Source organism: Sporobolomyces koalae (genome assembly GCF_050403365.1).
Source record: "Sporobolomyces koalae JCM15063 DNA, S_koalae_JCM15063T_v1_ctg28, whole genome shotgun sequence".
NCBI lineage: Eukaryota > Fungi > Basidiomycota > Microbotryomycetes > Sporidiobolales > Sporidiobolaceae > Sporobolomyces > Sporobolomyces koalae.
Window position 1 is genome coordinate 96,007 of NW_027481743.1, and position 25,051 is coordinate 121,057.

The following is a 25,051-nucleotide window of genomic DNA, read 5'->3' on the forward strand; positions in this document are numbered from 1 at the left end:
GCGAGAAGATGAGGGACAGAAACAAGATTAGAGAAGTCAAGAAGAGAACACTTCTATTGGTGAAGATCCCCGGGGATTTCACATGGCGTATCCTCCTTGTAGTGGCGGTTCAAAGTACGTTTGAGGTTGTGCCTGAGTAGCAGGTTGATGCATCCTTTGCGCTTCGGTCTGTCCCCGACGCCACGCGTCGAGAGGACTTTGAGATTGGAGATCGAACGTGGTCTCGTCTGGTTGCGTCGTGCCAACCATGGATTGTCGCTGGTATGCGAGGACATCGAAATTGTCGTCGCTCGCGTGATGCTCCGAACGACGAGAATGAAGAGAACCGCGAGGTGTCGACCCGATCACTGCGACAGTCGGGACTGATTGAGGTACTTGATGCAGACTCGGAGAAGCCATGGGAGGAGCGGTGGCAAGACGAGGGGAAGCGAATGGAGAACCGGCCGGACCAGGACCGAACGGGGAAGGGATGGGCGGTGAAGCCTGTTGGAGTTGTTGGGGCGAATACGGTTCAGAGAAAGTCTCGGCAGAGATTTGACGAGATCGGTTCGTGCCTCCCATCTCGGGCGCGACGAGAGGAAGTGCTTCTCGAGTTTGCTGAGGCGGTGCATCGGCGTAGCTGCCGTCTTCCGGATCGAATTGTGGGCCTTTGCCCTTCGGCCCGAGGACTGCCATCTCTCGCACGATATCGCCGTCTAGCGGGTAGTACGCCGAGTGGATGTAGCGCCAGAGATATTTTGGTCCGATCGCGACGACCTGGACGAGGAGGATACTGAGCCAGAAATTGAGAGTGCCGTAGAGATCTGCCGCAAAAAAGGAATGGGTGAGCCAGGACGCAAGGTTCAATCGCAAGATGATATAATCTTACAGGTGAGCTCGTTGTCGTAAAAGTACGTTTCAAATTGAGAGTAGATCGCAATCCAAACGTGGAACGAAAGGATTGAGCCAATGATGACGACAAACACGATCCAGCTCCAGTAGCGAATGTGTAATCCGACGAAGAGGTTCGCTGCTGTGCATGCGCACGCCGCCACGGTCGTACCAAATTCCCAGACGGAAAAGTCATGTCCCGTCACCGAATGCGTAGGCGACCAGACGAAGACGAGGTACGGGACGAAGAACGCGATGATCGATTGATAGAGACCGTCGAGCATGAAGCCGAAAAACTTGGTTCGAGTCCATTCGAGCCCGAGAATGCCCCGTCGATACAGCTGAGGGTATGCCATAGAGAACTGTGCGCTGATGTCCTGGTCGAGCTGTGCAAGTCAAAAGGTCAGCTTGTATGGACAACCTCAGGGGTTGTCGAGAAATCCGCTTACGATACCCAGAGCGGCAACAGGCAGCGAGGTGAAGACGAGGTTGAAGAGCATGATCAACGTGTACTCGTACATGTATGTCGAATTAAAGCTGGAGAAAGGGATCGTCAGCCAAAAGAAGCTCAAGAGAATCATCAAGAAGAGGCTACTGATACGCACTTGCAAAATCCTTGGTACAAGAACAGGGTGAGGGTCCAGACAATGTTTTTGTAGAAAAAGTTCGCATGCCTTGATTCGAGAGCAGAGTCAGACGCTGGAGGCTCTCTTGGTGAAGATGACAGAAGCTCAGACTCACATATCGGCGACTCGGATGTAGCACCATCGACCGTGAACGAGTAGCAGCTTTGTCAAGTAGCGGAACTGGCCGACAGCGTAATCGGCAGACATTGAAGCTTGCGCTCCCTCGAGTCCAGCGATACCGACACCAATGTGTGCCTCTTGGATCATCGCAACATCATTTGCACCTGTGGGAGGGACAGGATATCATTAGCGCACAGGATACCTCTTTTGAAGCGTATAGATAGCTTACCATCACCGATAGCGAGGGTCATGGCGTTCTTGCCATCCTTGACGAGCTTGACCGTCAATGCTTTCTGAGATGGGGATACGCGGCAGCAAACGACCGCGTTGCACTGCGTCGTCAGTTCGAGAAACATGGGTTTGAGGTTATCCTCGAGTGCGTAGCGCAGAGTCTCTCCATCGATGACGACAGCGAATCCAACCGTTTTGACTGCTCCTGGAATCTTCTCTTTGGCATCCGTGGCGAGAGGAGCGAGGCCGGCCAATGATCGATGGACCTTGTCGAGACCCGACTCGATTTGCGCGCGAGTGCCTTCTTCGGATTCAGCGGACAGAATCATCTGATTGAAAATACCACTCGTCAGTTCATTGACCTAGACCTGAGTGCGATTCTAGCACAGGAAACTTACAATGTCCATCGCGCTCGTCAGCAAGTTGCAACTGAAGCCAATCTCGATTGCGGTTTGCAGCTTGTCTCCAGTCAAGATCCAGAGCTTGATTCCAGCTCGATGCAGCTGAGCGATTGCGTCAGGTACTCCAACCTGGAGCTTGTCCTCGAGTGCGGTCGCGCCAAGAATCGTGAGGCCACCTTCGATCAGGTCACATGCTTTCTCAATCTCCTCCTCGCGGTCTTCGATTGCGGCGCATGCCGCATCGTAGATCCTCGACCACTTTTGAAACTGTTCCTCGGTGAGGTACTTGCTTGAGATACAGAGGGTTCGTAGACCGGCGTTGGCGAAATCTTCGAGTTGTTTCGAAGTGGTCTCGACGACTTGAGGGTCGTGGTCGGCCTTGAGACGTTGATAGATGACACTGTCGGCACCTTTGCAAATAAGGAGGATGCGGCCGTCCGGACATCGCACGATCGAACTCATTCGTTTGCGCGACGAGTTGAAAGCGAGCGTGCGCAGCGGAACGTAGGTTTCAGGCTGACCGAGGACTTCAATTTCGAGTGCCGAGTTTGAGCGACTCAGGAAGACAAAGCCCACATCGCGTGCAGCGGAGACGAGAGCAGCTTCGTCGGGGGACTCGGCTTTGTAGTCGATCAGGTCCGGGTTGTCGTCTGCTCGCTCTGCAAGAACAGTGTGACAGAGGGCGAGCGCTTTCCAGAATTCCGAGAGTTGCTGTTGCTGAGAAGAGCGAGAAACGAGTTCGTCGGCGAGAGGGGGCGAAATGAGAGTAATCTTGTCCTCTTGAACGTAGCGATTCTTGAATCCCGCCTTCAACGTCTTGACCATCTGGGCTTTGCGCGCGATGAGATTCTCCATGTTCTGCGACTCGTCGAGGGCTGAGGTCTCGCGGCCTTCTCGCTTCGCTGCGCCCATCATCGCCTCCGTGACACCTTCTCCATACGCGATTCCGCCGACTGCACACTTTTGGAACTCCATGACGTTTTGTGTCAGAGTGCCGGTCTTGTCGGAGAAGATGTATTCGATCTGGCCAAGATCGTCCGAGATGTTCCAAGTTTTCGGAACACAAGGATGATCGAGCTGAAGCCGGTGGTCCACAGCATCAGCACTCCGTTGTGGGAAGTAAGATCAATATGAGCGACTCACGGGCTCGTAGTACATATCGATGTCCTGATAGATGAAGAAAGCTTGGATAGTCTTGACCAATTCGACCGTAATGACCAAGGAGATGGGCACGATGTTCTGGAACAGGATCAGGGTTGCGCTGCACGAGAGATGGAATGATGGGCATGAGCAGACTCCCCGGCGAGCTCAAAGACATGGCAAGTCTCACCCGAAAGTGACAAAGGCATTGACGACCGGGTAGCGAGAGACCGAGCCGCCAGGCTCATAGTACTGAGCCGATGTCCCAGTGAACGAATCGTAGATTCCATTTCCGATCGCACATGCGACGCAGAGCAGCATCAGAACGAGGAAGTTGATCAGGACGTTGAAATTTGTTTCTTTCTCGATCTTGGAGCGTTTCGATGGGGTTTCCCCTGTAATTGCGAGACGAGGTGAGCGTCGAATCAAGGAAAGCGAGAAACAGCACATTCTCACCCTGGTTGAGCATGATCTTGGTGTCGGCACCAGTGTACAGGACGAGTCCGATGACCCATTTCGTGTTGCGCAAAGCACATCCTCGCAGCAAAAGTTCGTTGATTGTGATGGGCTCCTGCATCTCTTGACCGAGTTCTCGCTCCCGACCTTCGGTCACTGGGTGCTCCATCCCCGGTTTCTCTTCCTTCGATCGCCACCGCAGTACTCCGTTGTACGAGTAGAGGTTGGCGTGTGGCGCCTCCGAATCGACCCAGAATTGGGCGTGTTCGACGTCCTCCTCGTTCGCGATCCCGCTCGTCGCTTTGAGTGATTTGCGAGGTTTGAGGTTCGTCTCTCCGTCCAGGTTCTTCGTCTCGACGAAGCATAGTCCATCAGAATCAGACGTTGCCAAGACAACGACATCGGCAGGGATCTGGTCGTTCTCCTTGAGCAGGACGACATCTCCAACTTCCAGTTTCTTCCAGAGCGTGCGTTCCCACTTGGCCGTACCGGGCGTTGGGTGGTCGTAAGAGACCACATCAGAATTGGATTTTCGGGAACGCGAGGAAACTGCCAGCGAAGGCGTGGGACCCATCGGCCGTGAAGGTGTCGATTCGAGCGTGTAGGAACGGTTGCGAGGCGGGTAAGACGCGAGGTTGCTCTCCTTGCCCGTCGACTCGAGGGTATACGACGATGCTGAAGCGTCGAGGTAGCCGAGTACGTTCGTTTGGGCAAGGTTGTCGCGAGATTCGGCAGGTAGAGGGTTGTCCGAGTAGAGAAACGTAGCATCGTACGAACCCTCCTTCTCTCGCAATTTCCTGACCCCTTTCGACACTTTGTGATTCGGGTTTGACGAACGCCAGAACGCCCACCAAGGTCGATCGTCGTCTGGCACGTTGACGTTCTCCCAGTCTCCGAGGCGTGTCACCGCCGAATTGTTGACTTCGTTATCGAGAGAGTGCCTTCTGAGATCTTCCACGAGATCTTTGATACCGGTGATGGCGAGAATTGCCACGAGGGGAAGCATGGCAACCTGCGGCGAGGCTGCGCCGAAAATTGGGAAAACTGTAGCGAAAGGACATCAAGCGTGAGCGAAAATCTCCTCTCGATGCACGCGGGGATATAGGGATCAGACGCACCTTGAAGAATTACGAGAGCAAGGAAGTAAATGTTGGCAATGCGGCGGAAATGCTCTGCCAGATTCTAAAAGTCGAGCAGTCCGAGTCAATCCTTGGACAGTATACTAGAGAATGTGCAAAAGTTTGAGGGGACTTACCTTTGGCAAGAACGATATCAGCGTGTACTTGCTCGTCCGGACTTTATTTCGCTCGTACGCTTCTGGGTTCGTCTTTGCTCCTTCGACATTGACCCATACGACCCTGCGTTCTTTCGCTTTGACCTTCTTGCCCTGCTTCTTCGCCTCTTGCTCCTTCTTCGTGCGTTCCTCTGCGTCCTGTTTCTCCTGTCTCCGTGCCGACTCTTGCGCCTCGTACACGGCGTTCTGTCTCGTCACGTTGAGCTCGAGTTGAGCTCGCTGCTCGCATCCCAACTCTGACAGATCTTGCTGATCTTCCCCGAGAGCGTTCAAAGTCGTGCCCGAACTAGTGTCCGCGGTATCGGGACGCTTCTTGCGTCCAAAGATCGACCTGCGACTCTTGAGCGGAGACGAATTGGGCGAGGTGGTGGTAGGCGAGGTGGGAGCTTTGTTGCGTCTCGAAGCGATGCGTCGAAACCTCCTGCGGGACTCTTCTTGGTCTCCCGTGTGAATCGATTCTGCGGCAGTGTGCACGACGCGCAATTCTGGGGAGAAACGGAAAGAATGATTAGTTTTCCATTCGTTCCAATGTAGACTCTGTTCCGCTTCGCCGTCCTCCATCATTTCAGTCTCAGACGAGTTCGACACAGTCTAGTGAGACCTTTCGAGGGAGAACATCTCGACGGTTCAAAATCGAGCCCCTCGCGAGATAGCTGGACGTTGCGGGTTCCTCCCGCATGCGGCGTTCGGAAAGATAACTCACGCAATTCAGGGTCGGTTGCAGGGTCGTAGTCTGGATGAGTCGAGTCGCTCAGGTTACGTCCATCTGGCGCAAACTGTTCGGTTGCCGAATGCCGAGCCTGTCGGAACTTGCTCCGGAACGCCGTCATCTGCTGCCGGTCTCTCGTGTGATCCCTTTGTGCTTGAAAGGCGTCGTTTTGAGGGTTCGCGAGATGGAAGAGGTCGTTGCGGGCTCGGCGAGACGGGAGCTCGAGACGCGAGATAGAAAAGGAGCGAGCGCTAAACGGGTGCAAGGGTCCAGAGGGTGTGTCCCGCTCGGATGGCGTGCCTCGAGCGAGCGACTTGAGTTCGAGTGCGATGCAGATGGATCGAGAGAGTGTCCACAGGGAAGGGGAACGATTTCGGCAGCGGTCTTGGAACTCCGACAAGTTTAGTGCTCTCGAAGCAAACGCGTCGCTCGCTTTCGTCACAACGCGTCCGACTGCTCGCTTCATCGCTCGTACGCCTCGCTAGAGTCTCTGTTCGCGAATGCACCAAGACCGAATCGCTTCCGGCGCTTCCTCATCGAGCACTTCTCGGCTTCTTCTCCTCAAAGTGATGAACCCCTGTTCACCGTCTTGCTCGTCGTGATCAACGCTGTACCCCTCTTCCGGTGTCGGGACAGCGTTCCAAATGCTGTCAGAGTCGCTCGGTATGTCCGCGGCGCTCAGGACCCCGCTCTGGGTCTCGCTAGCCCCCGTTGCTCGCTCTGGGTCTCCTTCTCCCTCGCCTCTAACGCGTCAAACGCGCTCATTGCGACCATGCCTATGCAGTCTGTCCCAGTCTCTGCTCCTGTGTGCGACCATCGATGCGAACACGCGTTTCGGACGCTCCCCGAGTCGCGAGAGGCCCCCGACCAAGACCACCACCAGCAGATCCGCTATCTCGAAGCGCAAGACAAGCTCATCATCTCGATCGATGTCGGCAACTCATTCTGTCCGTTCTGCCCTCCAGAACCAGGCCAATTGTCTCAAAATAGCTGACTGTAGCGGGTGGGTTCAGCCTCGGTTACGCTCGCGCACCTCACCTGGAACACGGCACCGCTCTCTCGGTCTTCCCGTTCGCCCGTCATACGCACGGTCATGAAGTATCCACATGCGACTTCAGGTACGGGTAATGCCGCATCCCGTACACCGACGCTGCTGTACTACGACCGCGAGAATCAACTCCGAGCTCTTGGCGCCGAGTGTCTGACCCCCGAGACCAAGTCGAGGGCTCGAGAAGACGGGTGGCAATTGGTCAAACAGTTCAAGGAACAAATGCGACCCGACCCAAACCTGGTCTCGTCGCCCACGCCAGAGAAGAAGAAGAAGGGCAAAAAAGTCATTCGCAAATCCAAAACTCTGTCACAACTCGAACCAGGAGACAATTCGAGCAGCGCTGCTGCTTCTTCATCTTCTGCAAACTCTTTGCCATCGAGTACACCGGGATCTAGTTTCAACCTGAGCAGCCTGCGTGAAGAGGTGACAAGCTTTGAAGATGATCATCGCTCTCAAACATCTTCAGATTCGAACAAAGGCAGTCGAGGGAAACAGAACGGCAAGTCGGGCTCGTTGCATGAAGGTCCTCGGCTCAAAGACATTTGGGCAGACTTTCTCACCGTCAGTTTTTTCAATGTTTCTCCTGGCCCGAGCTCGAGAGTTACGAGATTCTCACGACCTGCCAAATTCCTATACAGTATTTGGTTGCATGGTAAGATGATCCCTCTCCTCGGTCCAAAGTTAAATTACTCACAGACGATATCGAATCGCACAAAAAGCGCTCGAGCCTACTTTGCCGAAAACGTTCCCGAGGGATCACAAACTTTCGATCGATTGTGGGATTCGACCGTGTTCGTCTTTCCGCATCCGGCCGATTGGACTTCTAACGAGACGGACCTGATTCGAGACGCCATGATCTCGGCAAACTTGATCGAACGAGATGGTGTCGCCGACAAACTCGTGTTTGTTCGAGATTCGGTCGCGTCGGCTACGTTCACGAACCACCATACGGATGAATCTTGGCTCCAGGTAAGTTGCTCGAAAGGCTTACCGTCAGGGGAGAAACAAGGCTTGCCTGACGCAAAATCCGACAGAATGGTCAATCCTTGATTGTCTGCGATGCGAGTGCAGTTGGCGTCTCGCTCGTAGGTCCTCTTGTCTTTTTGTACTATCCTTTACTGTTGTGGTTCCTGACCTCGTCACACAGACTGGATACACACTTCGTACCTTGCCAGCTCCATTGCAACTCGTCAACTCGGAACCCATCACTCGCGAGTCCCTCCTCTCTCTCCCGTGAACGAATCAATCCGCGTTGACTCCCCCATCTCACAAACTTTCTTCCCTTTTTCCGACTCCGAAACCCTACACAGGTCTCGAAGCGGGTGCAGAATCCGTCGTCGAAACGTTCAAACAATTCATCACCTGTCGACTCGCGAAAACTCGCTTCAAATCAATCCCGATCGTCACGACTACCCTCGTCGACGAATTCCGTGCGAAAGTCTTGCCGAGTTTCGCTGGAACTCATCAAGAAGTTTGTGTACATGCGATCAGGTTGAGGATCGTTCCAGAAGGGAAAGAACGAGATCACAAAGGTGTACTCACGACGGACGCGAGTGCGAGAATTCGAGATGGATGGATGACGTTCAGTGCGCAAGAGATTGAATCCGTTTACAGACACTCGATCGAACTCATTCTCGCAAAACTCGGACCCATCGTCGCTCGCGGCAAACCTGCAAAGGTAAAGTCTCGCTATCGTCTTGAGAAACAGCTTTGACAGCTCACGGCCTGACGAGGTTGAAACAGAACTTGCAGAGTATTGTGCTCACGGGAGGGTTCGGAGAGAGTCCATACTTGCTCAACAGGTTACGCATGGAATTCGAATCTCCGAAATTGAGCGTGGTCTTTTCGGATGTCCCTGCGTACGCCCCCGAGCACTCTATGTCTATTCTTTCGATCCCCACTCATACTGTCCTTACTCTTCGAACGACAGGCATACCGCAGTGTCGGAAGGCGCGCTCCTGTTTTACCTCTCGAGGCGATTGCAACAACGCAAAACTCGCTATCGTCTAGGGTTTGAAACGGCCGTCGAGCTCAAGGATCTGACAGGAGTTGAAAGTGGGAGACCTGTGATTGATGGTGCTGGAGGAAAGAGGTTGATCAAGGGGAAATTCTCGGCATTGGTTGAACCCGTGAGGTCCCTTTCCTGTTCCCCTCTTTTGACATTCCTATTCTCTTGGCGCCCTCCCAACTAGAATCACTCACCGTGAGGACTTACTTGGGGACAAGGGTTCGATTCCGTCCGATCGAGAACCGTTCACAAAGGCGTTTCATGTACGCTATCGACTCCATACGGGTCAACCTCCGATTTTCTCCACGCTTCTCTGGGCTCAAGATCCGAACGCTATCAACACTCGGGACAATTGGCTCCGAGATATTCGAGGTAATCTTTCTATCGCCGTTTTCGCTTGAGTCAACACGTAGGAGCTGAAATAAAAACCCTTTCGGGGGCTAGGAGAACCCAAGCAAGGGTATCGAGCGGTTTGTCAATTTACAGCGGATCTCAAGACTCTCGTCGATGCTTCTGTCGTACATGGACAAGGACAAGATGCTCATGTCGTACTCGATTTCGAGGTGAATTCAGAGGCATCACCTCTTTCCCTTTTTCTGCGGGAGGATCTTCTGATGTCTTTCTTCTCTGGTTAGCTTGTCGTGGCGACTGGAAAGGCTTCGATGGAAGCATGCGTTACGTGGAAAGAACAGGTGAGCCCATCTTTTCCGCTGTCTCTCTCTCTCTCTCTTCCTCATCGGCGAGGCGAAAGCTCACCACTTGTTGGGCAGGGGGAGACAAAGAAGGGAGAGCCTTCTATCATCGCAGACGAATTCTTCTAGTGTTGGTCATTCTGCACATGTAATTATTGTCCGACCGGGACGAGCAGAGTTCGAGTGCTCTATCGATAGAGAAAGATAGTGAGCGGGCCGCCTAATGGCAGAGACCTAGTTCCCGCTGTGAATGACGTCAGCATGAGGGTCTGTCTACGCATGGTATGCCACAGCTACCCTCGTGGTCGCTTGTGCAATAAGCCGCACTGCGGCGCTCGGGCCTCCTTGTTTCGGCTCGGCGATACCGAGGATCGGGACAGAGACTGTCAAGCAGTTTGCACGCTTCTCGTGTCGCTTCATCATCTTCGCGTCACTGTCAGCACTTTGACTTCCGAGCGCAAAGATCGTGTGACGCGTCGATGGGCTGCAACCACTCGATCGAGGGCGCGAACGAAGGCGCGAACCAGACTTCTCTCTTGATTGATGCCGAACTCAAGAAGAGCAAACGTGAACTCGAGTGAGCGACTCTCGATTCAGTTGCCTTCGTATTCGAGACAAGCGAGGTGTAGGCTTCGGGGTTCTGGTCGAGCGTTCAACGTCGCCTGGGCGATCCATGACCCCCATGTTCCCTCGCTTTGGGCAGTCGTGTACTGACCCAGAAGTTCGTCTCGTCTCCTCCCAGCAAGATTGTCAAGACGTTACTACTTGGACCAGGTCAGGAGTCTCTGACTCTTGGCGCAGCGTGTTGGGACTTTGCTGACTCGAGCCTGTCATGGCGCAGGCGAATCGGGCAAATCGACAATTCTCAAACAACTTCGACTAGCGTGAGCTCCATAGCCTCGAGATGACCAGTGTGCTAGAGCGCGCGTCTGACGAAAGATTTGCGACCTATCTCTGTAGCTACTCATCGTCTTGGTCGCATGAAGAACGGCTCGCATTCAAGGAGATCGTCGTCAGCACCACTCTTCAGAGTATGCAGGCGAGCTTGCCCGGAAATATTATGGTAGCATCGCCGTGATAGCTCATGAATATCATGACACTATCCACAGACCGTGCTGGAGGGATTCAGTGCAGTCGAGATTGCGCTTCCTCCAGAACTTCACGATGCGGCAGCCGTCATCGATAGCCTGTCGGTCAGCGACGCTATCGATCCCAGCACGGAGAGCTTTTCAGTCGAGGTCGCTCAAGCTATTACGAAACTGTGGGACCATCCAGCAACGAAAACAGTCGTCGACAAGCGTTCGAAGTTTCAGCTGAACGACTCTGCCAGCTAGTTTGTATATTTACCGTCATGAACATTCTGCGGTCGCTGATATCGCGGTATTGCGTGCAGCTTTTTCGACAGTCTCGCTCGTACTTCGACCAACACCTACCTTCCAAGCGACGAGGATATTCTGAGGTGTCGCGTGCGTAGCACGGGAATAGTCGAAGAATGGTTTGTGATCCACCGCACGAAACTGCTCGTGATCGATGTTGGCGGACAACGCTCAGAGAGGCGAAAATGGTGCGCTTGATCCCTCGGTTCTCTCTCTTTCCATTCTTGCCGCTTGAGCTGACGCGCTTTGCCATCTCGTCTGATCTGATCGAATTTCTCGCTAGGGTATGCTGCTTCGAAGGCGTTCAAGTCCTCATCTTTGTCGCCGCAATTTCCGAGCTTGATCAGGTCAGCCTCATCTGTGATTCTCCAAAGGCATGTCGGACAATATCTTGACGATGAAGCGCGTACGAGGGAAGACTCTTTATGAGGACAACACCTATCCCAGGCTGGCCGAATCTCTTGAGCTTTGGGGAAGCATCGCGCACTCGCCGTGGTTTGTTCGGTCCAATATCATTCTTTTGTGATCACTCTCTTGCACTCGAATATCTTTTCGATCAGTCAGCTGACGAGGTTCGACGTGGCAGCCTCAACAAGGTGGACTTACTTGAACAGAAGATTCGCACGAATCCCACCATGATCGAAACTTGCCTCCCCGACTATACCGGCCGCCCTGACGACATCCACGCCATCAAGCACCATCTGCTGTCTCGCTTCGAATCCGCAGGGAGTCGCAGAGGAAGACCAATTTTCACGCATTTCACTTGTGTGCGTAATTCACGCAAACTTGGGAAAGCGTTCACGTGACTGATTCAACCCCTCACGGGCAGGCTACCGACACGACTATGATGCGACCTGTACTCAGAGCCGTCATGGAATCGGTCATCACCTCATTACTCTCTGAGAGTGGGTTCTTGTAAATCGTTCTCCTGCGCCTAATCAATTCGTGCCGTACATTTGCGCTTTGCTCTTCTCGTGTCTCCGGACTTTGCACTTGTATTTCGCTCTCAGTCGTATCGTGCTGTTTCAATTTGTTGCACTGTGAAAACCTGAAAATTACGCTGTGTCCAACGTCCATGCTCTACATCGCGCCTCCGAGCACAAAACGGCATGATTGCACGACATTATTCGCTAGCTACTCTATAGGATGGTATGGAGGTTTACACGAGGAACTATCGTCGACGCGAAGACAGTGCGAAGCAAAATCATAGTACTGAAACAGGGGTTCCGAGATCTATGACGTCGCCGGTAGCCGGAATCGCATGCAAGTTCACCTCTTCTCTCGCTCTCACACTCGCACTCGTCACGTACCAGAGTATATCAAGCATGTCTTCAAACACGAACACGAACACTGGTACGTACTTCGCCAAGTCGCGTCGCGCTCAACTCGTACTCGCGTCCCCTTAGACTATGCTGACGTCTCCCCATCTCCCTCTCAGAAGCTGCAAACAACGGGAACGCAGTCGGAGAAGACATTGGTGCACGATCAAAGTGAGCCTCGGGCTCCCTTCGCCATCGCCGGGCTAGTAGCCGGTCGACCGCGTCAACTGATCACGTTTCGGCATTTCCTTGTTCCGACAGAGGCTTTTTCGGTGCAATCTCGGGAGCGGGTGAAGCTATCCGAGGTACTATCAATGGAGGACTTGATGGGCTTGGAGACGGCGTAAGGAGCTTCTCGCACGATCCATGGGGTTTGCTTTTCGTGTTATGGTGCTGACAAAGTTTCGCTACGTGAGGTGTTTTAGATCGCTGGTCGGGAGCAAGGCAGCGTTCAGTCGAGGGAAGGAGAGCAGCATGGACAGGTTGCGAACCAGGGTGTCGCGGACTTCAAAGAAGGTGTCGCTGATTTGCTCAACGGCAGAAAATCGACCTGAAAGGGGCTCAGCAAGTTGGGGCCTGTCAATCTGTACACGCTCTGTATGAGATTATGTTTCAGTGAATAGTCTTATCGCGTCGTCTGACGGAGAGAAGCGTAATATTACGTGACAGGGATGTCACGTGACGGCACCCTTGCAGAAGGAATCCATCTCTCACTGGCCCCGCTCATAGTCCACACGGACAGCGCCTCCGACAGCATCAATACTCCTTCGGCTCCGAGCGCTACTGAGCCTGATTCGATCGCCAGCCCCCACGGGACTGCTGATCTCAATATTGATCAATTGATCTTGATCGCGAGAAACGATACCGCATCCATCCCAGACCTTGTTCCGACCTCTCGCGCTCATCCCAAGAGCACGAGACCGACCCGGCAATGACCCACAGACTCTCGAAGAAACTGCTCGAGTCTCAACTCGAAGCGCTCGACCTGTGTTTGTCACTGTTTCCACAACCGGGCGAATTGACCCTCACGGAGGAGACGGAACGATTCGTTCCATCCCTACGCGAATGGCTACAGGACGGAACGAGAGACGGTTCGATGACTGGAGTTGAACGAGACGGCCCGACCGTCTGGGCAAATGAGATCGCGTTCGACCTACAATTGACGTTCCATCGAGACGACGATGACGAGTCTTCAAGTTCAACGTTTCCGATTTCGTTACACGTGAGACTCCCGACCGTCGCCGATGTTCGAACGAGCGACCTACCCCCTCCCGCCGAGTACAACTTGGCACATCCGGCGTGGCTCTCTCGCGCAAAGTACGACGAACTGTCGAGTTCGCTCCCAAAGTACAACTCGTCGACGTTCACAGAGAACAGCGATTTTGTACTTGGGATCATCGACTCTGTACGGGATCGAGTTCCGACCTACGTTCCTACCCGAGAGGAGGAAGATGCACTCCAACGCAACAAGAGGTCGGGACGCAAACAGAGGAAAACTGCTTCGACCCCGAACGAAGACGAGCCTGAGTTTCGAGTGTGGTTATGGTTCCCTTCCCTCTCGACGAGAGAGAAACGAGACGATATCGTCACCTGGGCCGCCGATTACGATTTGACCGGGTTCGTACTCGCCGGTAAGTCTTCTTGTATTCCTGTTTCCGTACAAACATGAGAATTAAAACTGACGCACGAATATTATTGTCTCTTTTTGCAGGGAAACCTGCGGTCATGTGTTTGGAAGGAACCGAGAACAACATTCAAGAGTACATGGCTGAAATCAAATCCAACAGTTGGGTAAGCACAAACCCCTGTATTTCTTGAGCTCGCTCACGATTCACCCAAAACTGACAAATTCAAGTCTTTTCTTCTGGTCTAACAGGCAGACATTCCTTCGTTCCAAAAGAAAGTTTCGGAACGATTCCGAACTCCATTGATCAAATCTACCGCTTCACTATCCTCGTCGAACCCTTCCCATCGCATCTTTACCGACATGTCGGAAATCACTTCGTTGATCGCTCAATCTGGACATCGAGGGAACCGGGGCGAAATGGCAGAAGTGAGAGAATTTTTGGAAATGAAAGGGTTGGGAGAAGCGTTTGGTGCGGTCGTAGGTGGCGGTCAGTTTACGTCGACTTGAAATGGCAAAGGTGCTGTGTAGATCTCGAAATACTCTTTTAGGACAATTCAGAAAGACGAAAAGAGAAGGATTACATAGACTCCGAGGGAGTTGGAAACCAAAATTGTACACAATTCAAGGGAAGAAAAGAAACTGGGCGGTGTAAAATTTGCTCTTATGATAGCGAGCACAGGCGAGAAAGATCGAAGGAATGAAACGGCGCAAACGTCAACAGACAAAGTAAAAATAGGAAACCGTGGTTCAAAACAGAGTAACGCAGGGAAAGCGTAGTCTAAGTTGTGAGGAATCAGAGAGGCCCCGGGTGGGCAAGGAGGAGGAGGAAGAAAAGCGAAGAGAGAGTGAGAGTGCTCGGCACATCTATGTCACGAAAACAAAAAGAAGAGGCAACTGATCGACAGGGAAAGTAAAAGGAGAACCAATTTTTGGTGTTGATCCGGTTCAAAGAGGAGGAAAGGAAAACGCTCCATTCCTTTTATTCGGCGGTCAATGCGAGGGTCAGTTCCCGCTCAGTGTTGCGAACCATGTCGACTCCTTCAGCGATCACGTCGTCGATTTTCATGCGTGGACCGTGAGGGGACAGTTTGAGTCCGAGGATTCCTCCAATCTCGTCAGTTGCTCGCAGGATTCGGTCGAGATCGGCTTTTGTGTGCGCAGCCGACAGGCAGTATCGAATGCGAGACGACACAATCGGCGTGCTGTAAAAAGAGAGAAAAGAAAAGCGTCAGTTGGCAAAGAAGAGTAGCACAGGGGGGCGAGAAAATACATACGCAGGGTAGGCGACGACGACAACGATGATCTTGTACCGTTCGAGCATCAACCGACTGAAGAGTCCCATCTTGCCCGGTGCGAAAATGAGCATTGGAACGATCGGCGAGTCTTGGTGTCCATACACGATGAAGCCCAACTTGCGCAGTCCTCCGCTGAGGTACTGACAGTTGAATGCGAGTCGACGCAACCGGTCCTGTCCCTCACGGCCGTCCATGACGTGTGCAGGGAGCGATGCGAGCGAGGGTACGATCGAGGTCGCTTCGAGTCCCATGATCGATCCCATCGAAACGCAGATTTGCGACACGACTGGAGGAGACATAGCTTCGGCGTAGTTTTGGGCGTGCGAGTGAAGACGCAGAGCCGAAATGAGCTCGTGCGATCCAGCGATGTATCCACCGGCGGCACCGAAAGCTGTACACAAACCGCAAGGCGGTCAGCTTGAGCGCAATCGTGGCCAAGTCGAGAGATGATTTTCGAAAAACGCACATTTCGTAAAAGTACCCATGAGAATGTCGACGCTCTTGGGGTCGACTCCAAAGTAGTCACACACTCCGCGACCGCGAGGTCCGAGAGCACCGATCGAGTGCGCCTCGTCGACATAGAGGTAGAACTTGTAGGTGTGCTTGAGCTCGAGGATACGGGGCAAATCGACCATGGTACCTTCCATCGAGTACAGTCCTTCGACGATGAGCAAGATTTTCTTCCACGGTCGGTGCGTGCGAGGTTGACCCTGACTGATGCACTCGCGCAAGAGGTTCTCGAGGTCTTCCATGTCGTTGTGTTTGTACATGCGCACCATGGCACCCGACAAACGTGCTCCGAACCGAATCGACGAGTGGTTCAATTCGTCCGAGATGATCAGGCACCCTTTGCACATGAGGGCCGGGAGCGTCGTTGAGTTGGTTGCGAATCCCATCGAGACGATCATCGAATCTTCGGTGCCGACGAAGCGCGCGACGAGGCGTTCCGCCTGAACGTGCAGGTCCGAAGTGCCGACATCGTTGCGTCCACCGGCGGTCGTAACGCCAAGCTTGTGCACGACTTCTTCGGCCTGGTCGGCACAAGGCCCACGCGACTGTGCAAAGCCGAGGTAGTTGTACGACGAGACGTTGAGCGCTTGAGTCGTTTCTCCCGTGAAGGTGAAGTCGGCAAAGAAGTTGGTCGGAGTTCGGTTCAGGATGGTGGCGGTGCGTGCCGCGACGGCAGTGATTGGCCGCGCGAAGCAGTCCTCGATTCGGAGCTTGAGCCGACGCGTGTAGAAAGAGTCGAAATCGGAGAACAGAGGTGCGTATCCCTGAAAATTCAAAGGGTCTCAGGTCACGTCTCGAGTCATTTCTCGCAGGGTGGTTCATCGCTCGACGTACGTTGCTTGGCCGCAGGTGCGCATACGAGGCCGGGAAGAGCATCTTGCCGAAGAAATCGCGCAAGTGACCGAGCACGATGAGCAAGGCATCTGCAGGCGATTCTCTGAGTGAGTCTGAATATCCTTGAGAGAAAAAGAGAGGAGACAAACAGCTGATAAAGGTCTGGAGGTAGATCCAGATACTTGGTTCCTCGTCACTCGCCTTGAGGGACGTATGGGGGTTCCACTGCGAGGTGGTGCGGTGGGCCGGGTTCGCGTCGTAACCGTACTCGGAGTGACGGAGCGAGTACGGGTCCTGCGGGTTCGGGATAAAGTCGACGTCGAACGAGGTAGTAGGCGGCTGCGATGCGCTGACCGAGGACGGTGTCGGCATAATCGAATTGAGGCCACGCCATGACGCCGACCGGGTCGAGACCAACGAACTGTCCGATTTGTCTGAACTGGCGGACTCGGATGACGAGCGAGACCTGCCGACGGTCGAGGTGGGCACAGTCGAGCGCGAGGCGTACGAGACGAGGGACGAGCGCGACGGTGAGCGCGTCCGGCTCGAGGCCGAAGACGATCGCGTCTGCACTCGGGTCAAATACGAAGCAGCGTCCTGTCGGTCACGAACGCGCCCCGAATCGCTTGTGTCAGCCTAGGTTGATCCGATTCGGAGATAGGGCGAGTACTCACCATCGAGCTGGAGACGCCGACAGTTGGGAACGGATGCGCGGGAAACTTTGAAGGAGGTGAAGCCGATCCTGCGCCTTTGCGCTTGAGCATCTGGTCCGTGCAAGGCGAGTTGTCAAGTCAGCTCGCGAATCGCGTGCACAGCCGATCTCGAGAGCGCAGCGGTCGACGCGGAGGCGGGCTGCTCACCGAGTTGGCGTCAAAAGGGCGATCGGGCGAGACGCGCGCAAGGTGTGTGCAGTCACGGGTCGGGACGCAAACGCAACCAGATCGAGGTCGAAACCGTACACAAGGTGCTGTGCTGCGAGTCGAGCGTGCAAGAGGCCGAGGTCGACGAGTTCGGTGATGGCGAAACGCACCAACACGCGTGCTGACTTTGGGCCAAAAGATGACCAAACAACTTTCGCACCTCCTTCCCGGTCTTGCGCGGCTCGGTACCTTAGCCTCTAGGATGGCTAGCTACAGTATGAGCGCACCCTCCAAACTCGAAGCCGACATGACCGAATGACGACCGCCACTCTGTCGATGCCCGCTCGGCCCCTTCGCGCCGCCGACTGCCGGAGATATCGGACTCGCCTCGCGCACTCCCTCCACCTCGCGCACGGTTGCATTCGTTGACGGCCTTCACCATTTCGGCGTTTGCTGATTTGCTTCCCCGAATTCAAAGCCACATTCGTGCCCTCCCACGCCATCGACCGACTCGATACGATCGAGCACTTTCGCAAAGACATACCTGGCTTGAAACGCTTTCGACAACTTGAGTACTCGTCCGAACCGGATCATAACCCGTCCGACGACGACGACAACTCGATCTCGTCAGGTTCTTGCGGATTCAAGTCGGCTACCCAGAACGAGGTTCTCGATACTCTCGCTCGTTCGGGAACCTCGCCGCGAAGCGACGATCGATTCGCGACTGTCCTGCTGAGTGGGTTCTGCTCCACCTTTCCGAGACTTTGCCTCGATAACGCATGCAGCTCGCAAAGCGATGAGCACGGGTCGATGTTTTCTGGTTGTTGCTCAAATTCGGTACATGATGTCACAACAGTACGAATGATTGGGAATTGAAACTTTCAAGCGGAAACTAGCCAAACTCCCTGTGTAGATTGGCGCGCAAAAAGTGACGGGTCTCGACCGGATGGGAGAGGAGAAGTGGTTTTGGAACGGCCAAAACACAAACCGACGTATGTACGGGAGGGAAAAAAGATATTTGATGTCTGTGAGATTCGAACTCACGCCCTTTCGGACTAGCGGGTTACTCTGTCGAGTTCACCTTAAGCTAGCGCCTTAGACCGCTCGGCCAAAACACCTTTACTTGATGTTGCACCTGCTACAGCTTATGTACATATATACATTCATCTAAAAAGACTGCGCTTGAAAGTACTCAATGCAACTTAGTAGGCGATCTATGTCTCGTTGTTTGCTTGCGAAGTCCAATGAATCAGCTCTTCTCCCATCAATCAATCGATATTCCCAAGTTCGTCGTCAGAGGATTGGGAAAGAAACGAGCATAGCCAGTCGGCAATCAGGAATACCGGCATAAGTGCTTTCTTGTCTCTTTTTTTGCATGTTGAACTTTGAGATGTACACAGGAGAAAGAAAGGAGGGCAGCAGGTAGGGAATCGGGATAGAACACGAAAAGAACGAAGGAGCGCACACAGATCGAGAAGAAGGGGATAATGGAGTGAATCAAAGCACAGCATGTAAAGAAGTACTACTAGGAAACGAATAGAAAGGGAACGACAAAGCAGGGGGGAAACGGATTAGGTAGCGAAATAGTGGGATTTTTTCGGTGGAAAGGAGAGGTGAAAGGGATTCAGGAACTAGCGGTACGACGAAGCGAACCGACTAATGTCGAAATTTTGATGGGTCAAGTCACAGACTTAGTGACCGTTGGGCTCGCCGTTCGCCGAGTCTGATGGATGTCAGAGACTGATCAGCCTCGGCAACACTTCTGAGGTAAGGGATCGAGGGAAAGTTGCGCACGGTAACCGGTGAGAGCAGCATCGGCCGCTTCAAGGTCTCCTTCGGACAAGATACGTCCCTTGCCGTTCGATCCAGTACCTCCCGGAGTCGTGAAGCCGCTGGTCGAGGCGGTCGAAGATCTTCGCTTGAGGACGAGGGGAGGGAAGTATCCCGCATCTTCATCTTCTTGCGTCTGGTTGACCGATTGCCAGAACCGGTTGCCCATGTAGTCCGAAGTGCCGAGCCCTTGCATCTCTTCGGTCAAGGTTGCGACATCTCCAGGAGTCATGAGTCCCGAAGTGAACCGAGGCGAAGCCGGAGCCGACATGGGTCGTGGGATGCGTTGTTGACCGTCCTCGAACGAGAAATCGTCCTCGTCGAACGAGTCGGGGTACGCGCGGCGCAAAGCGAGTTGACGAGCCTTGGCGTACTCGAGACCCATGCGTTTCCAATCGAGCAAGTCCGACAGACGCTCGGTGCGGTTACGTTGGTTGATACGTTGTCGGCGAGTCTTTTGGCAGAACGAAACCATCTGGTCCGTCAATTGGTTGACCGAGTCTTCGATCGATTTCATGCGACGGTCGACAATCTGGGACGGAAACAAGTTTCTGTCAGCCTTTGCGACCCGTGCTGGGTATACGAATCAGTTGACATACGTAGATTCCGTAATCCTGCGAGTCTTCGAGGAGATCCTCCATGAACCCACCGAAGCCGGACAAGTTGGTCGTGATCGAAGGCACTCCCATGACGGTACATTCAGCGGGAGTGTCTGAGGAATTGGAATAGGTCGTCAGCGAAAAGAAATTTGTCAGATGGATCTCCGTATCCACATTGACTCACATCCCCATGGCTCGTAGTAACTCGGGAACACTCCCAAGTGACATCCCCTGACGAACTCCTCGTAGTCGAGTCCGAGAATCGGGTTGTTCGAGTTGAGGAATTCGGGGTGGAAGATGACCTTGACGCGGTCCGAGTCTCGGTTGAAAAGTTGTACTCGACGGATCTGGTTCAGGATGGGATCGTTGGCGTCGTCGGCCATGTTGTGAGTGACGACGGGAGGGAGCGAGTTGCGACGGAGGGCAAAGACACGGCGCTTGAGCAGGATCTTGTCCTCGGCGGAGAGGAGCTCGGCGGGATCGGGAACTTCGGTTCCGTGTTCGCTGAGGAGGATCAAAGCAAACATGTCAGCACGTTGATTCCAGATCACACAGAAGCAAAATCGAGGCTCACCCAGTGTAGCGAGCAGTCTTTTCAAAGAGCCTCGCTCCGATGCGGTTCTGGATCTCCGTGACGGTATCCCGAAGCTGTTTCGTAACCGCTTGACCCTTGAGGGCTTCGATCGTGTACGAGTGGGTGGCAGCAGGCATGATAATGAACGCAACAACAGTCATTTTGGTTCCCATCTGCTTGAGACGGTAGTTGAGACCTGCGAAAGTATAGATAGGGTCAGGTCTATCTCCAAGATCCAGTGGATGATACTGGGCGTGAGACTCACGAGCAAGCGATTCGATGAACATGTCGACTCCCTTGTTTCGGTACTCGTAACGACCCGCGGTGAAGAAGTAGAGGGTGTTGTCAAGGTCGAAATCGTAGTGACCGTAGAAATGACCTCGGATGAAATCGTTGATCTTTTGCTTCGAAACTGCATGCAGGTTCTGGAATTCGTGCATGGCCGAGAACTTGGTCACATTGAGACCGTTCGGGGTGACACCATCTGTCACCAGAATAAAACTCGGCTTGTAAGTAGGGAGCTTGAACGAGTGGAGGATTTAGAAGAGTACGCACCAGGCTTGCGCTTGAGTAGGTGCTCAGATTCGTACGCCGTAATGTGCGAGACGGTGGTGAACACGTCTGCGCAATGAGTCGCGGACCGCTCGATACAGTATCGATGGTAGATGCCGCGCTTGCCGGCTTCTTGATCGACATCAAAGTACGCGAGGTTGTTGTAGAAATCGACCGAGCCGGCACAGAGGTATCGACCGAGGAGGGTAGCGTGGGTCGTGCTTTTCGCGAACAAAGCTCGGATCAGTCGAGGGGATCGGGAGCTGCATCAGGCTGAAAATGTGAGAGCCTACAAGATTGTGGTAACATCGATGTGTCGCTTCCTGCAGAGAGGGATCGCGAGTCCGACTTGCCATTCGTGGAAGTGAGCAACGATCGCTTTCGAGCGTTCGCGTGCCGAGAACTGATATCACTGAGGGTCAGCCGACGGCCTCTTTTCGCGAGAGTTGTCCTACAGGAAATAGATTTACCTCGCCGAGGAACCATGCGGTCAGGTAACCGAGCAAGATCGTCTCGTTCGTCTCAGTGTCATTGGGAGGGGTCGGGATTCCGGCAAGGTTCCAGAGATCGCCCTTCCACTCGTCCAGACGGTTCCAGACGGATCCCGTGTCAAAGAGGAGGACTTTGGGTCCTCCCTCGATGAGCCAGCGGCCGTACAAGAACTTGACGCCTCGATCCCGCATCGACGAGAGCGTGCCTACGAGAGCGGCTTCGGTCGAAGAGAGGGGAAGAGGTTTGCCATCTGGATCAGAGTGCGGACGAGCGAGGTCAGTCGTCGACACTCTGGGAAGCAAGGAAGCGAGCAGAAGACGGCAGACCTTCACCGATAGGTGCGGGTTTGTCCCACTCGATCGCCTCGACTTCCATCGGGGCGCTCTTGTAGCTGAGGGGACCGATGAGAGTGTAACGGTCACCATATTCCTGGCATGTTACAGGTGCTTTTGTCTTGATAACGGTGTAAATTCCTCCGACTGCGAGAGAACGATCCACCCTTGTCAGTCTCGTGTCTGGTCAGGCAAACACCCTGTCTGTATCATCGAATCGTTCGTCCATCGTTTTTCCTGACGAGTTTTCGCGCCCAAATGGCCTGCGCAAGGCTCGGCTTGTGGTCTGCCCGAGAAATTCGTGCGCGCCAGGCAAATGCACTTTCGGATCGTCCTTGAACTGATCGAACAAAACACCGAGAACGCTTTCCAGGGCTCGTGGTTTTCCCCGTCTGCCAGAAAAGTAATTCTGGCTTCAAGCCAGCATCGGTCAATAAAAGTAAAACGGACCTTTGCTGTTCAGACGAATCGAGATCTGGGTCAGCTCAACAGATCCAAAGTAGCGTCGATCGGCCCGCCCGGCCTGGTAGCCGAGGAGGCAACAAGTTTTCCTTGGGCGAGCGAATCGAATGACGCTCGAAAGGATGGTCAGTAGTCACTCACTTGGCAACTTCCCACGCAACTTCAAAGCTGTGGAGCAAGAGCACGAGAACAGAGAGGATGCAGGTCGCAGGAATCGATGAGGGGTGGCAGGGAGAGCGGGGGTTCAGTCAGTTCCAAGTGTCGCAGCGAAGGCGTTGTGACGAGTGTCGATGCGAGCGCTTACAGGAGCTACAGGGGCAAAGGGCAGCGCAGACCAGAACGAGCGGAAAGGTCAGTCAGGTGCCGATAGGATCGACAGCGGGACGAACGAGCGGGGCGCGGCAGGGTGTGGAGTTGGGTGAGGGGCGCACGCCGATGAATCATGTGGGAGAACGGTGCGAAAACAGGCCGACATACATGGTCGTGTACGGACCGCTGAGGTTGAGCCATCTGTGCTGCCTCTGTCGTAGTGGTAGACGGAGGGCGAGGTGGGGTCGAGATGGGGGTAGGGGAAGAGAGTGAGTCGCCGTTTCCACGCAACTTACGCAGAGTGGGGGACGCGGCGTCCGAAATTGACTTGGGAAAAACATTTTCTCACTTCTGCACGCTCTCCTGAGACCACGCGCAGTCTGCCCGCAAACCTCGCGATCTCGACTGATCATCGCACTGAAGGGATCGTGCTCTCACACTCGGAACGGTGGGTGCATGTCCACCGGTCTCGTCGGTTCGGAATCCGTCATCGAGCTCGCTGCGCTCGTTTTCATATGACTGCCCACGCTCTGATCGCTCGGCGCAGAGCGCCACTTGCTCCCGGTGGGCGAATGGCTGTAACTTTCGTGCACGAGTTCGAATTCCTGTAGCTGTATGTAACCCCGGCATACCTCGACTCCACAGAACGTCTTTTGAATCTGTCGGCGCCGAGGACGAGGCCTTCTCAAGTTTCAACTCGCATAGTATCGATTTCGTCCTGCGCTTGGAGGACGAACCGGAAGAGTAACTTGCCGTCCGTCGTCCTCTCATGTCCTGCCGAACATTGAGAACGCGCACAAAGCTGTTAGAACGAAAGTGACAACACTCGTTCTGTAAGGTCGAAAAACGTTTTCGCAATTGTCGCACTGAGCGGAATGTCTATCATGCAAAAGATTGATACCAAGATCGGGGAACAGATATAAGAAAGTTTGGAAGGAGAGCAAAAAGAGGGGAGAAATTGGAGAAACTGGCGAACGACCGAAACTGAAAGAAGCTCGAGCGGGTCGAGCGCACGGACTCGCCGCTCAATGGTCTTGCTCTTCGTAGACACGACGCTGACGATGCGACAGCGAATGTTGAGGGTGCCCATACTTGTAAACGAAAAAATACTTGCTCTGATCAGACACGGTGCCAGGACAAGCACTTGAGAAGATGCAGCTAACCTGGCCCGGGGACGGTCTCGGAAGTAGAGTGCGTTGCACACGTCGTGAAGGACTATGAGAACGATCCTGTTCAGGCAGCATGTGGGGTCAACGCACAAGTACGAGCTTAAAGAGGTCAAGTGCGAGTCGGACCCGTCCGTTCCGAGGGCCTGGAGACGAACCCCGAGCAACTGAGGGTGTACCGTGGCTCTCTGGTCTAAGCACAACGTCGAACCAAGGTGGAGGTCGGTACATAGCTGGCAAAACAGGGCGTGGTTGGACAGGGACAGTTGGTTGGACAAGGACAGATGACGGGACGGGGACAGACTGTAAAGCGCTCGGTCAGCGATTGCTCGTCTTCGGCAAGACGCGACCAGTATGAATGCTAGCCAGCGACAGCGACGAGACTTGCCATGTCTGGTGCTTCCCAGGGTCGAAAGCTGCCGTTTTGACACCTTTCAATCAAGAAATCAACGTCGAACTCCATCCGGGAAGCTTGCCTCTGGTCAACCCCCCGCTGAATCAAGCCAAGCCTCAGCGACGACTTGTAGGGTGAGTGAGGTGACCCTTGAGGCCGCTCCTCGGCCACACCTGGCACGGGAAGCTGGTGCCAAGCATCGGTGTATGGATCGCCTGTTGGGAAAGGTTCGGCGAGGTCAATATCGTCCTGAGATCATGGCCAGGACTCGGATTTACCGTCGCCTGGTTCGTAAAAGGACGTAAAATCGTCTTTGCGCTTGAGCCATAGCGACATCAAACTGTGGAATTCGATGTTCCGTCGGCGTGGCGTGGACTGCAGTAACGCGCATCGCGGGAAGCTGAGCCAATGTGAGAGTTGAACACTCTCGTCACCGATGTGCCACACTGGCGGTCTCGCTTGATTCGACGCTGCTTCCTCCCACAAGTCTTCCCACCTATGCTCCTGATACGGATTGTACCGAGCGTACACGGAAGGTGCTACAGCACTCCTTGTGTTCCCATGTTCGTTGGTTTCGTAGAATGCGCGCACGACCATGCCAGAGGTTTGAAAATGGGGTCTTTGCGCATTGCGATCTGGGATGATGTGATGGCCATGGCGATGCACAGTCAGCAGTCTCGTCCTGTCAGTTCGATCAGACGAAGCATGGGACTAATTACGCGTCACTTCACGGATCACGATCTGCTGAGCGGGCGGAACGATGTTACCCGTGACGGAGAGGAACCGTGACCAGTAATCGTAGAACCGGCGGATCCTGCGTTCGATGTCCCCTCGAGACCCGATTGGATGATCAGGCAAAACAAGGGCGTAAGAGTCTGCCCACGGCATGATTTGAGGATCGAAGGTGACAGAGAGAGAGAGA

At 54.0% G+C, this 25,051-nt stretch overlaps 8 protein-coding genes across 8 annotated transcripts; 4 read left to right on the forward strand and 4 right to left on the reverse strand.

The window, feature by feature from the left end:
- Positions 1-78: 78 nt before the first annotated feature.
- JCM15063_004409 (uncharacterized protein) lies at positions 79-5,968 on the reverse strand (the record flags this gene model as incomplete). The annotated part of the gene is made up of 13 exons (XM_076679879.1): positions 79-803; positions 869-1,256; positions 1,320-1,407; positions 1,476-1,544; positions 1,612-1,780; positions 1,846-2,176; positions 2,246-3,325; positions 3,392-3,509; positions 3,579-3,783; positions 3,845-4,888; positions 4,963-5,026; positions 5,100-5,623; positions 5,842-5,968. 13 exons carry the CDS (start codon positions 5,966-5,968, stop codon positions 79-81), a joined length of 4,932 nt encoding a protein of 1,643 aa, XP_076533002.1.
- A 651-nt stretch (positions 5,969-6,619) lies between these two features.
- Positions 6,620-9,727, forward strand: JCM15063_004410 (Hsp70 family protein; the record flags this gene model as incomplete). The annotated part of the gene is made up of 13 exons (XM_076679880.1): positions 6,620-6,794; positions 6,861-7,459; positions 7,537-7,550; positions 7,618-7,867; positions 7,933-7,983; positions 8,046-8,109; positions 8,209-8,576; positions 8,651-8,757; positions 8,829-9,032; positions 9,091-9,278; positions 9,351-9,469; positions 9,542-9,598; positions 9,677-9,727. 13 exons carry the CDS (start codon positions 6,620-6,622, stop codon positions 9,725-9,727), a joined length of 2,247 nt encoding a protein of 748 aa, XP_076533003.1.
- Positions 9,728-10,077: 350 nt separating this feature from the next.
- Positions 10,078-11,893, forward strand: JCM15063_004411 (guanine nucleotide-binding protein subunit alpha; the record flags this gene model as incomplete). The annotated part of the gene is made up of 10 exons (XM_076679881.1): positions 10,078-10,175; positions 10,341-10,372; positions 10,440-10,482; positions 10,559-10,637; positions 10,708-10,931; positions 10,992-11,162; positions 11,258-11,321; positions 11,393-11,496; positions 11,561-11,741; positions 11,804-11,893. The coding sequence occupies 10 exons, from the start codon at positions 10,078-10,080 to the stop codon at positions 11,891-11,893; spliced, it is 1,086 nt and encodes a 361-aa protein (XP_076533004.1).
- A 406-nt stretch (positions 11,894-12,299) lies between these two features.
- Positions 12,300-12,847, forward strand: JCM15063_004412 (uncharacterized protein; the record flags this gene model as incomplete). Its single annotated transcript, XM_076679882.1, has 4 exons — positions 12,300-12,327; positions 12,413-12,464; positions 12,555-12,636; positions 12,719-12,847. The coding sequence occupies 4 exons, from the start codon at positions 12,300-12,302 to the stop codon at positions 12,845-12,847; spliced, it is 291 nt and encodes a 96-aa protein (XP_076533005.1).
- Positions 12,848-13,224: 377 nt separating this feature from the next.
- Positions 13,225-14,427, forward strand: JCM15063_004413 (uncharacterized protein; the record flags this gene model as incomplete). The annotated part of the gene is made up of 3 exons (XM_076679883.1): positions 13,225-13,924; positions 14,005-14,084; positions 14,170-14,427. 3 exons carry the CDS (start codon positions 13,225-13,227, stop codon positions 14,425-14,427), a joined length of 1,038 nt encoding a protein of 345 aa, XP_076533006.1.
- A 472-nt stretch (positions 14,428-14,899) lies between these two features.
- On the reverse strand, positions 14,900-17,323 carry JCM15063_004414 (uncharacterized protein; the record flags this gene model as incomplete). The annotated part of the gene is made up of 6 exons (XM_076679884.1): positions 14,900-15,122; positions 15,195-15,606; positions 15,682-16,489; positions 16,560-16,648; positions 16,709-17,156; positions 17,234-17,323. 6 exons carry the CDS (start codon positions 17,321-17,323, stop codon positions 14,900-14,902), a joined length of 2,070 nt encoding a protein of 689 aa, XP_076533007.1.
- A 1,787-nt stretch (positions 17,324-19,110) lies between these two features.
- Positions 19,111-22,770, reverse strand: JCM15063_004415 (glycogen [starch] synthase; the record flags this gene model as incomplete). Its single annotated transcript, XM_076679885.1, has 14 exons — positions 19,111-19,142; positions 19,214-19,781; positions 19,849-19,961; positions 20,033-20,352; positions 20,423-20,618; positions 20,688-20,906; positions 20,978-21,195; positions 21,268-21,377; positions 21,445-21,716; positions 21,793-21,945; positions 22,249-22,253; positions 22,402-22,428; positions 22,565-22,569; positions 22,738-22,770. The coding sequence occupies 14 exons, from the start codon at positions 22,768-22,770 to the stop codon at positions 19,111-19,113; spliced, it is 2,271 nt and encodes a 756-aa protein (XP_076533008.1).
- A 1,326-nt stretch (positions 22,771-24,096) lies between these two features.
- On the reverse strand, positions 24,097-25,017 carry JCM15063_004416 (uncharacterized protein; the record flags this gene model as incomplete). The annotated part of the gene is made up of 3 exons (XM_076679886.1): positions 24,097-24,344; positions 24,408-24,764; positions 24,849-25,017. 3 exons carry the CDS (start codon positions 25,015-25,017, stop codon positions 24,097-24,099), a joined length of 774 nt encoding a protein of 257 aa, XP_076533009.1.
- Between the last annotated feature and the right edge of the window lie 34 nt (positions 25,018-25,051).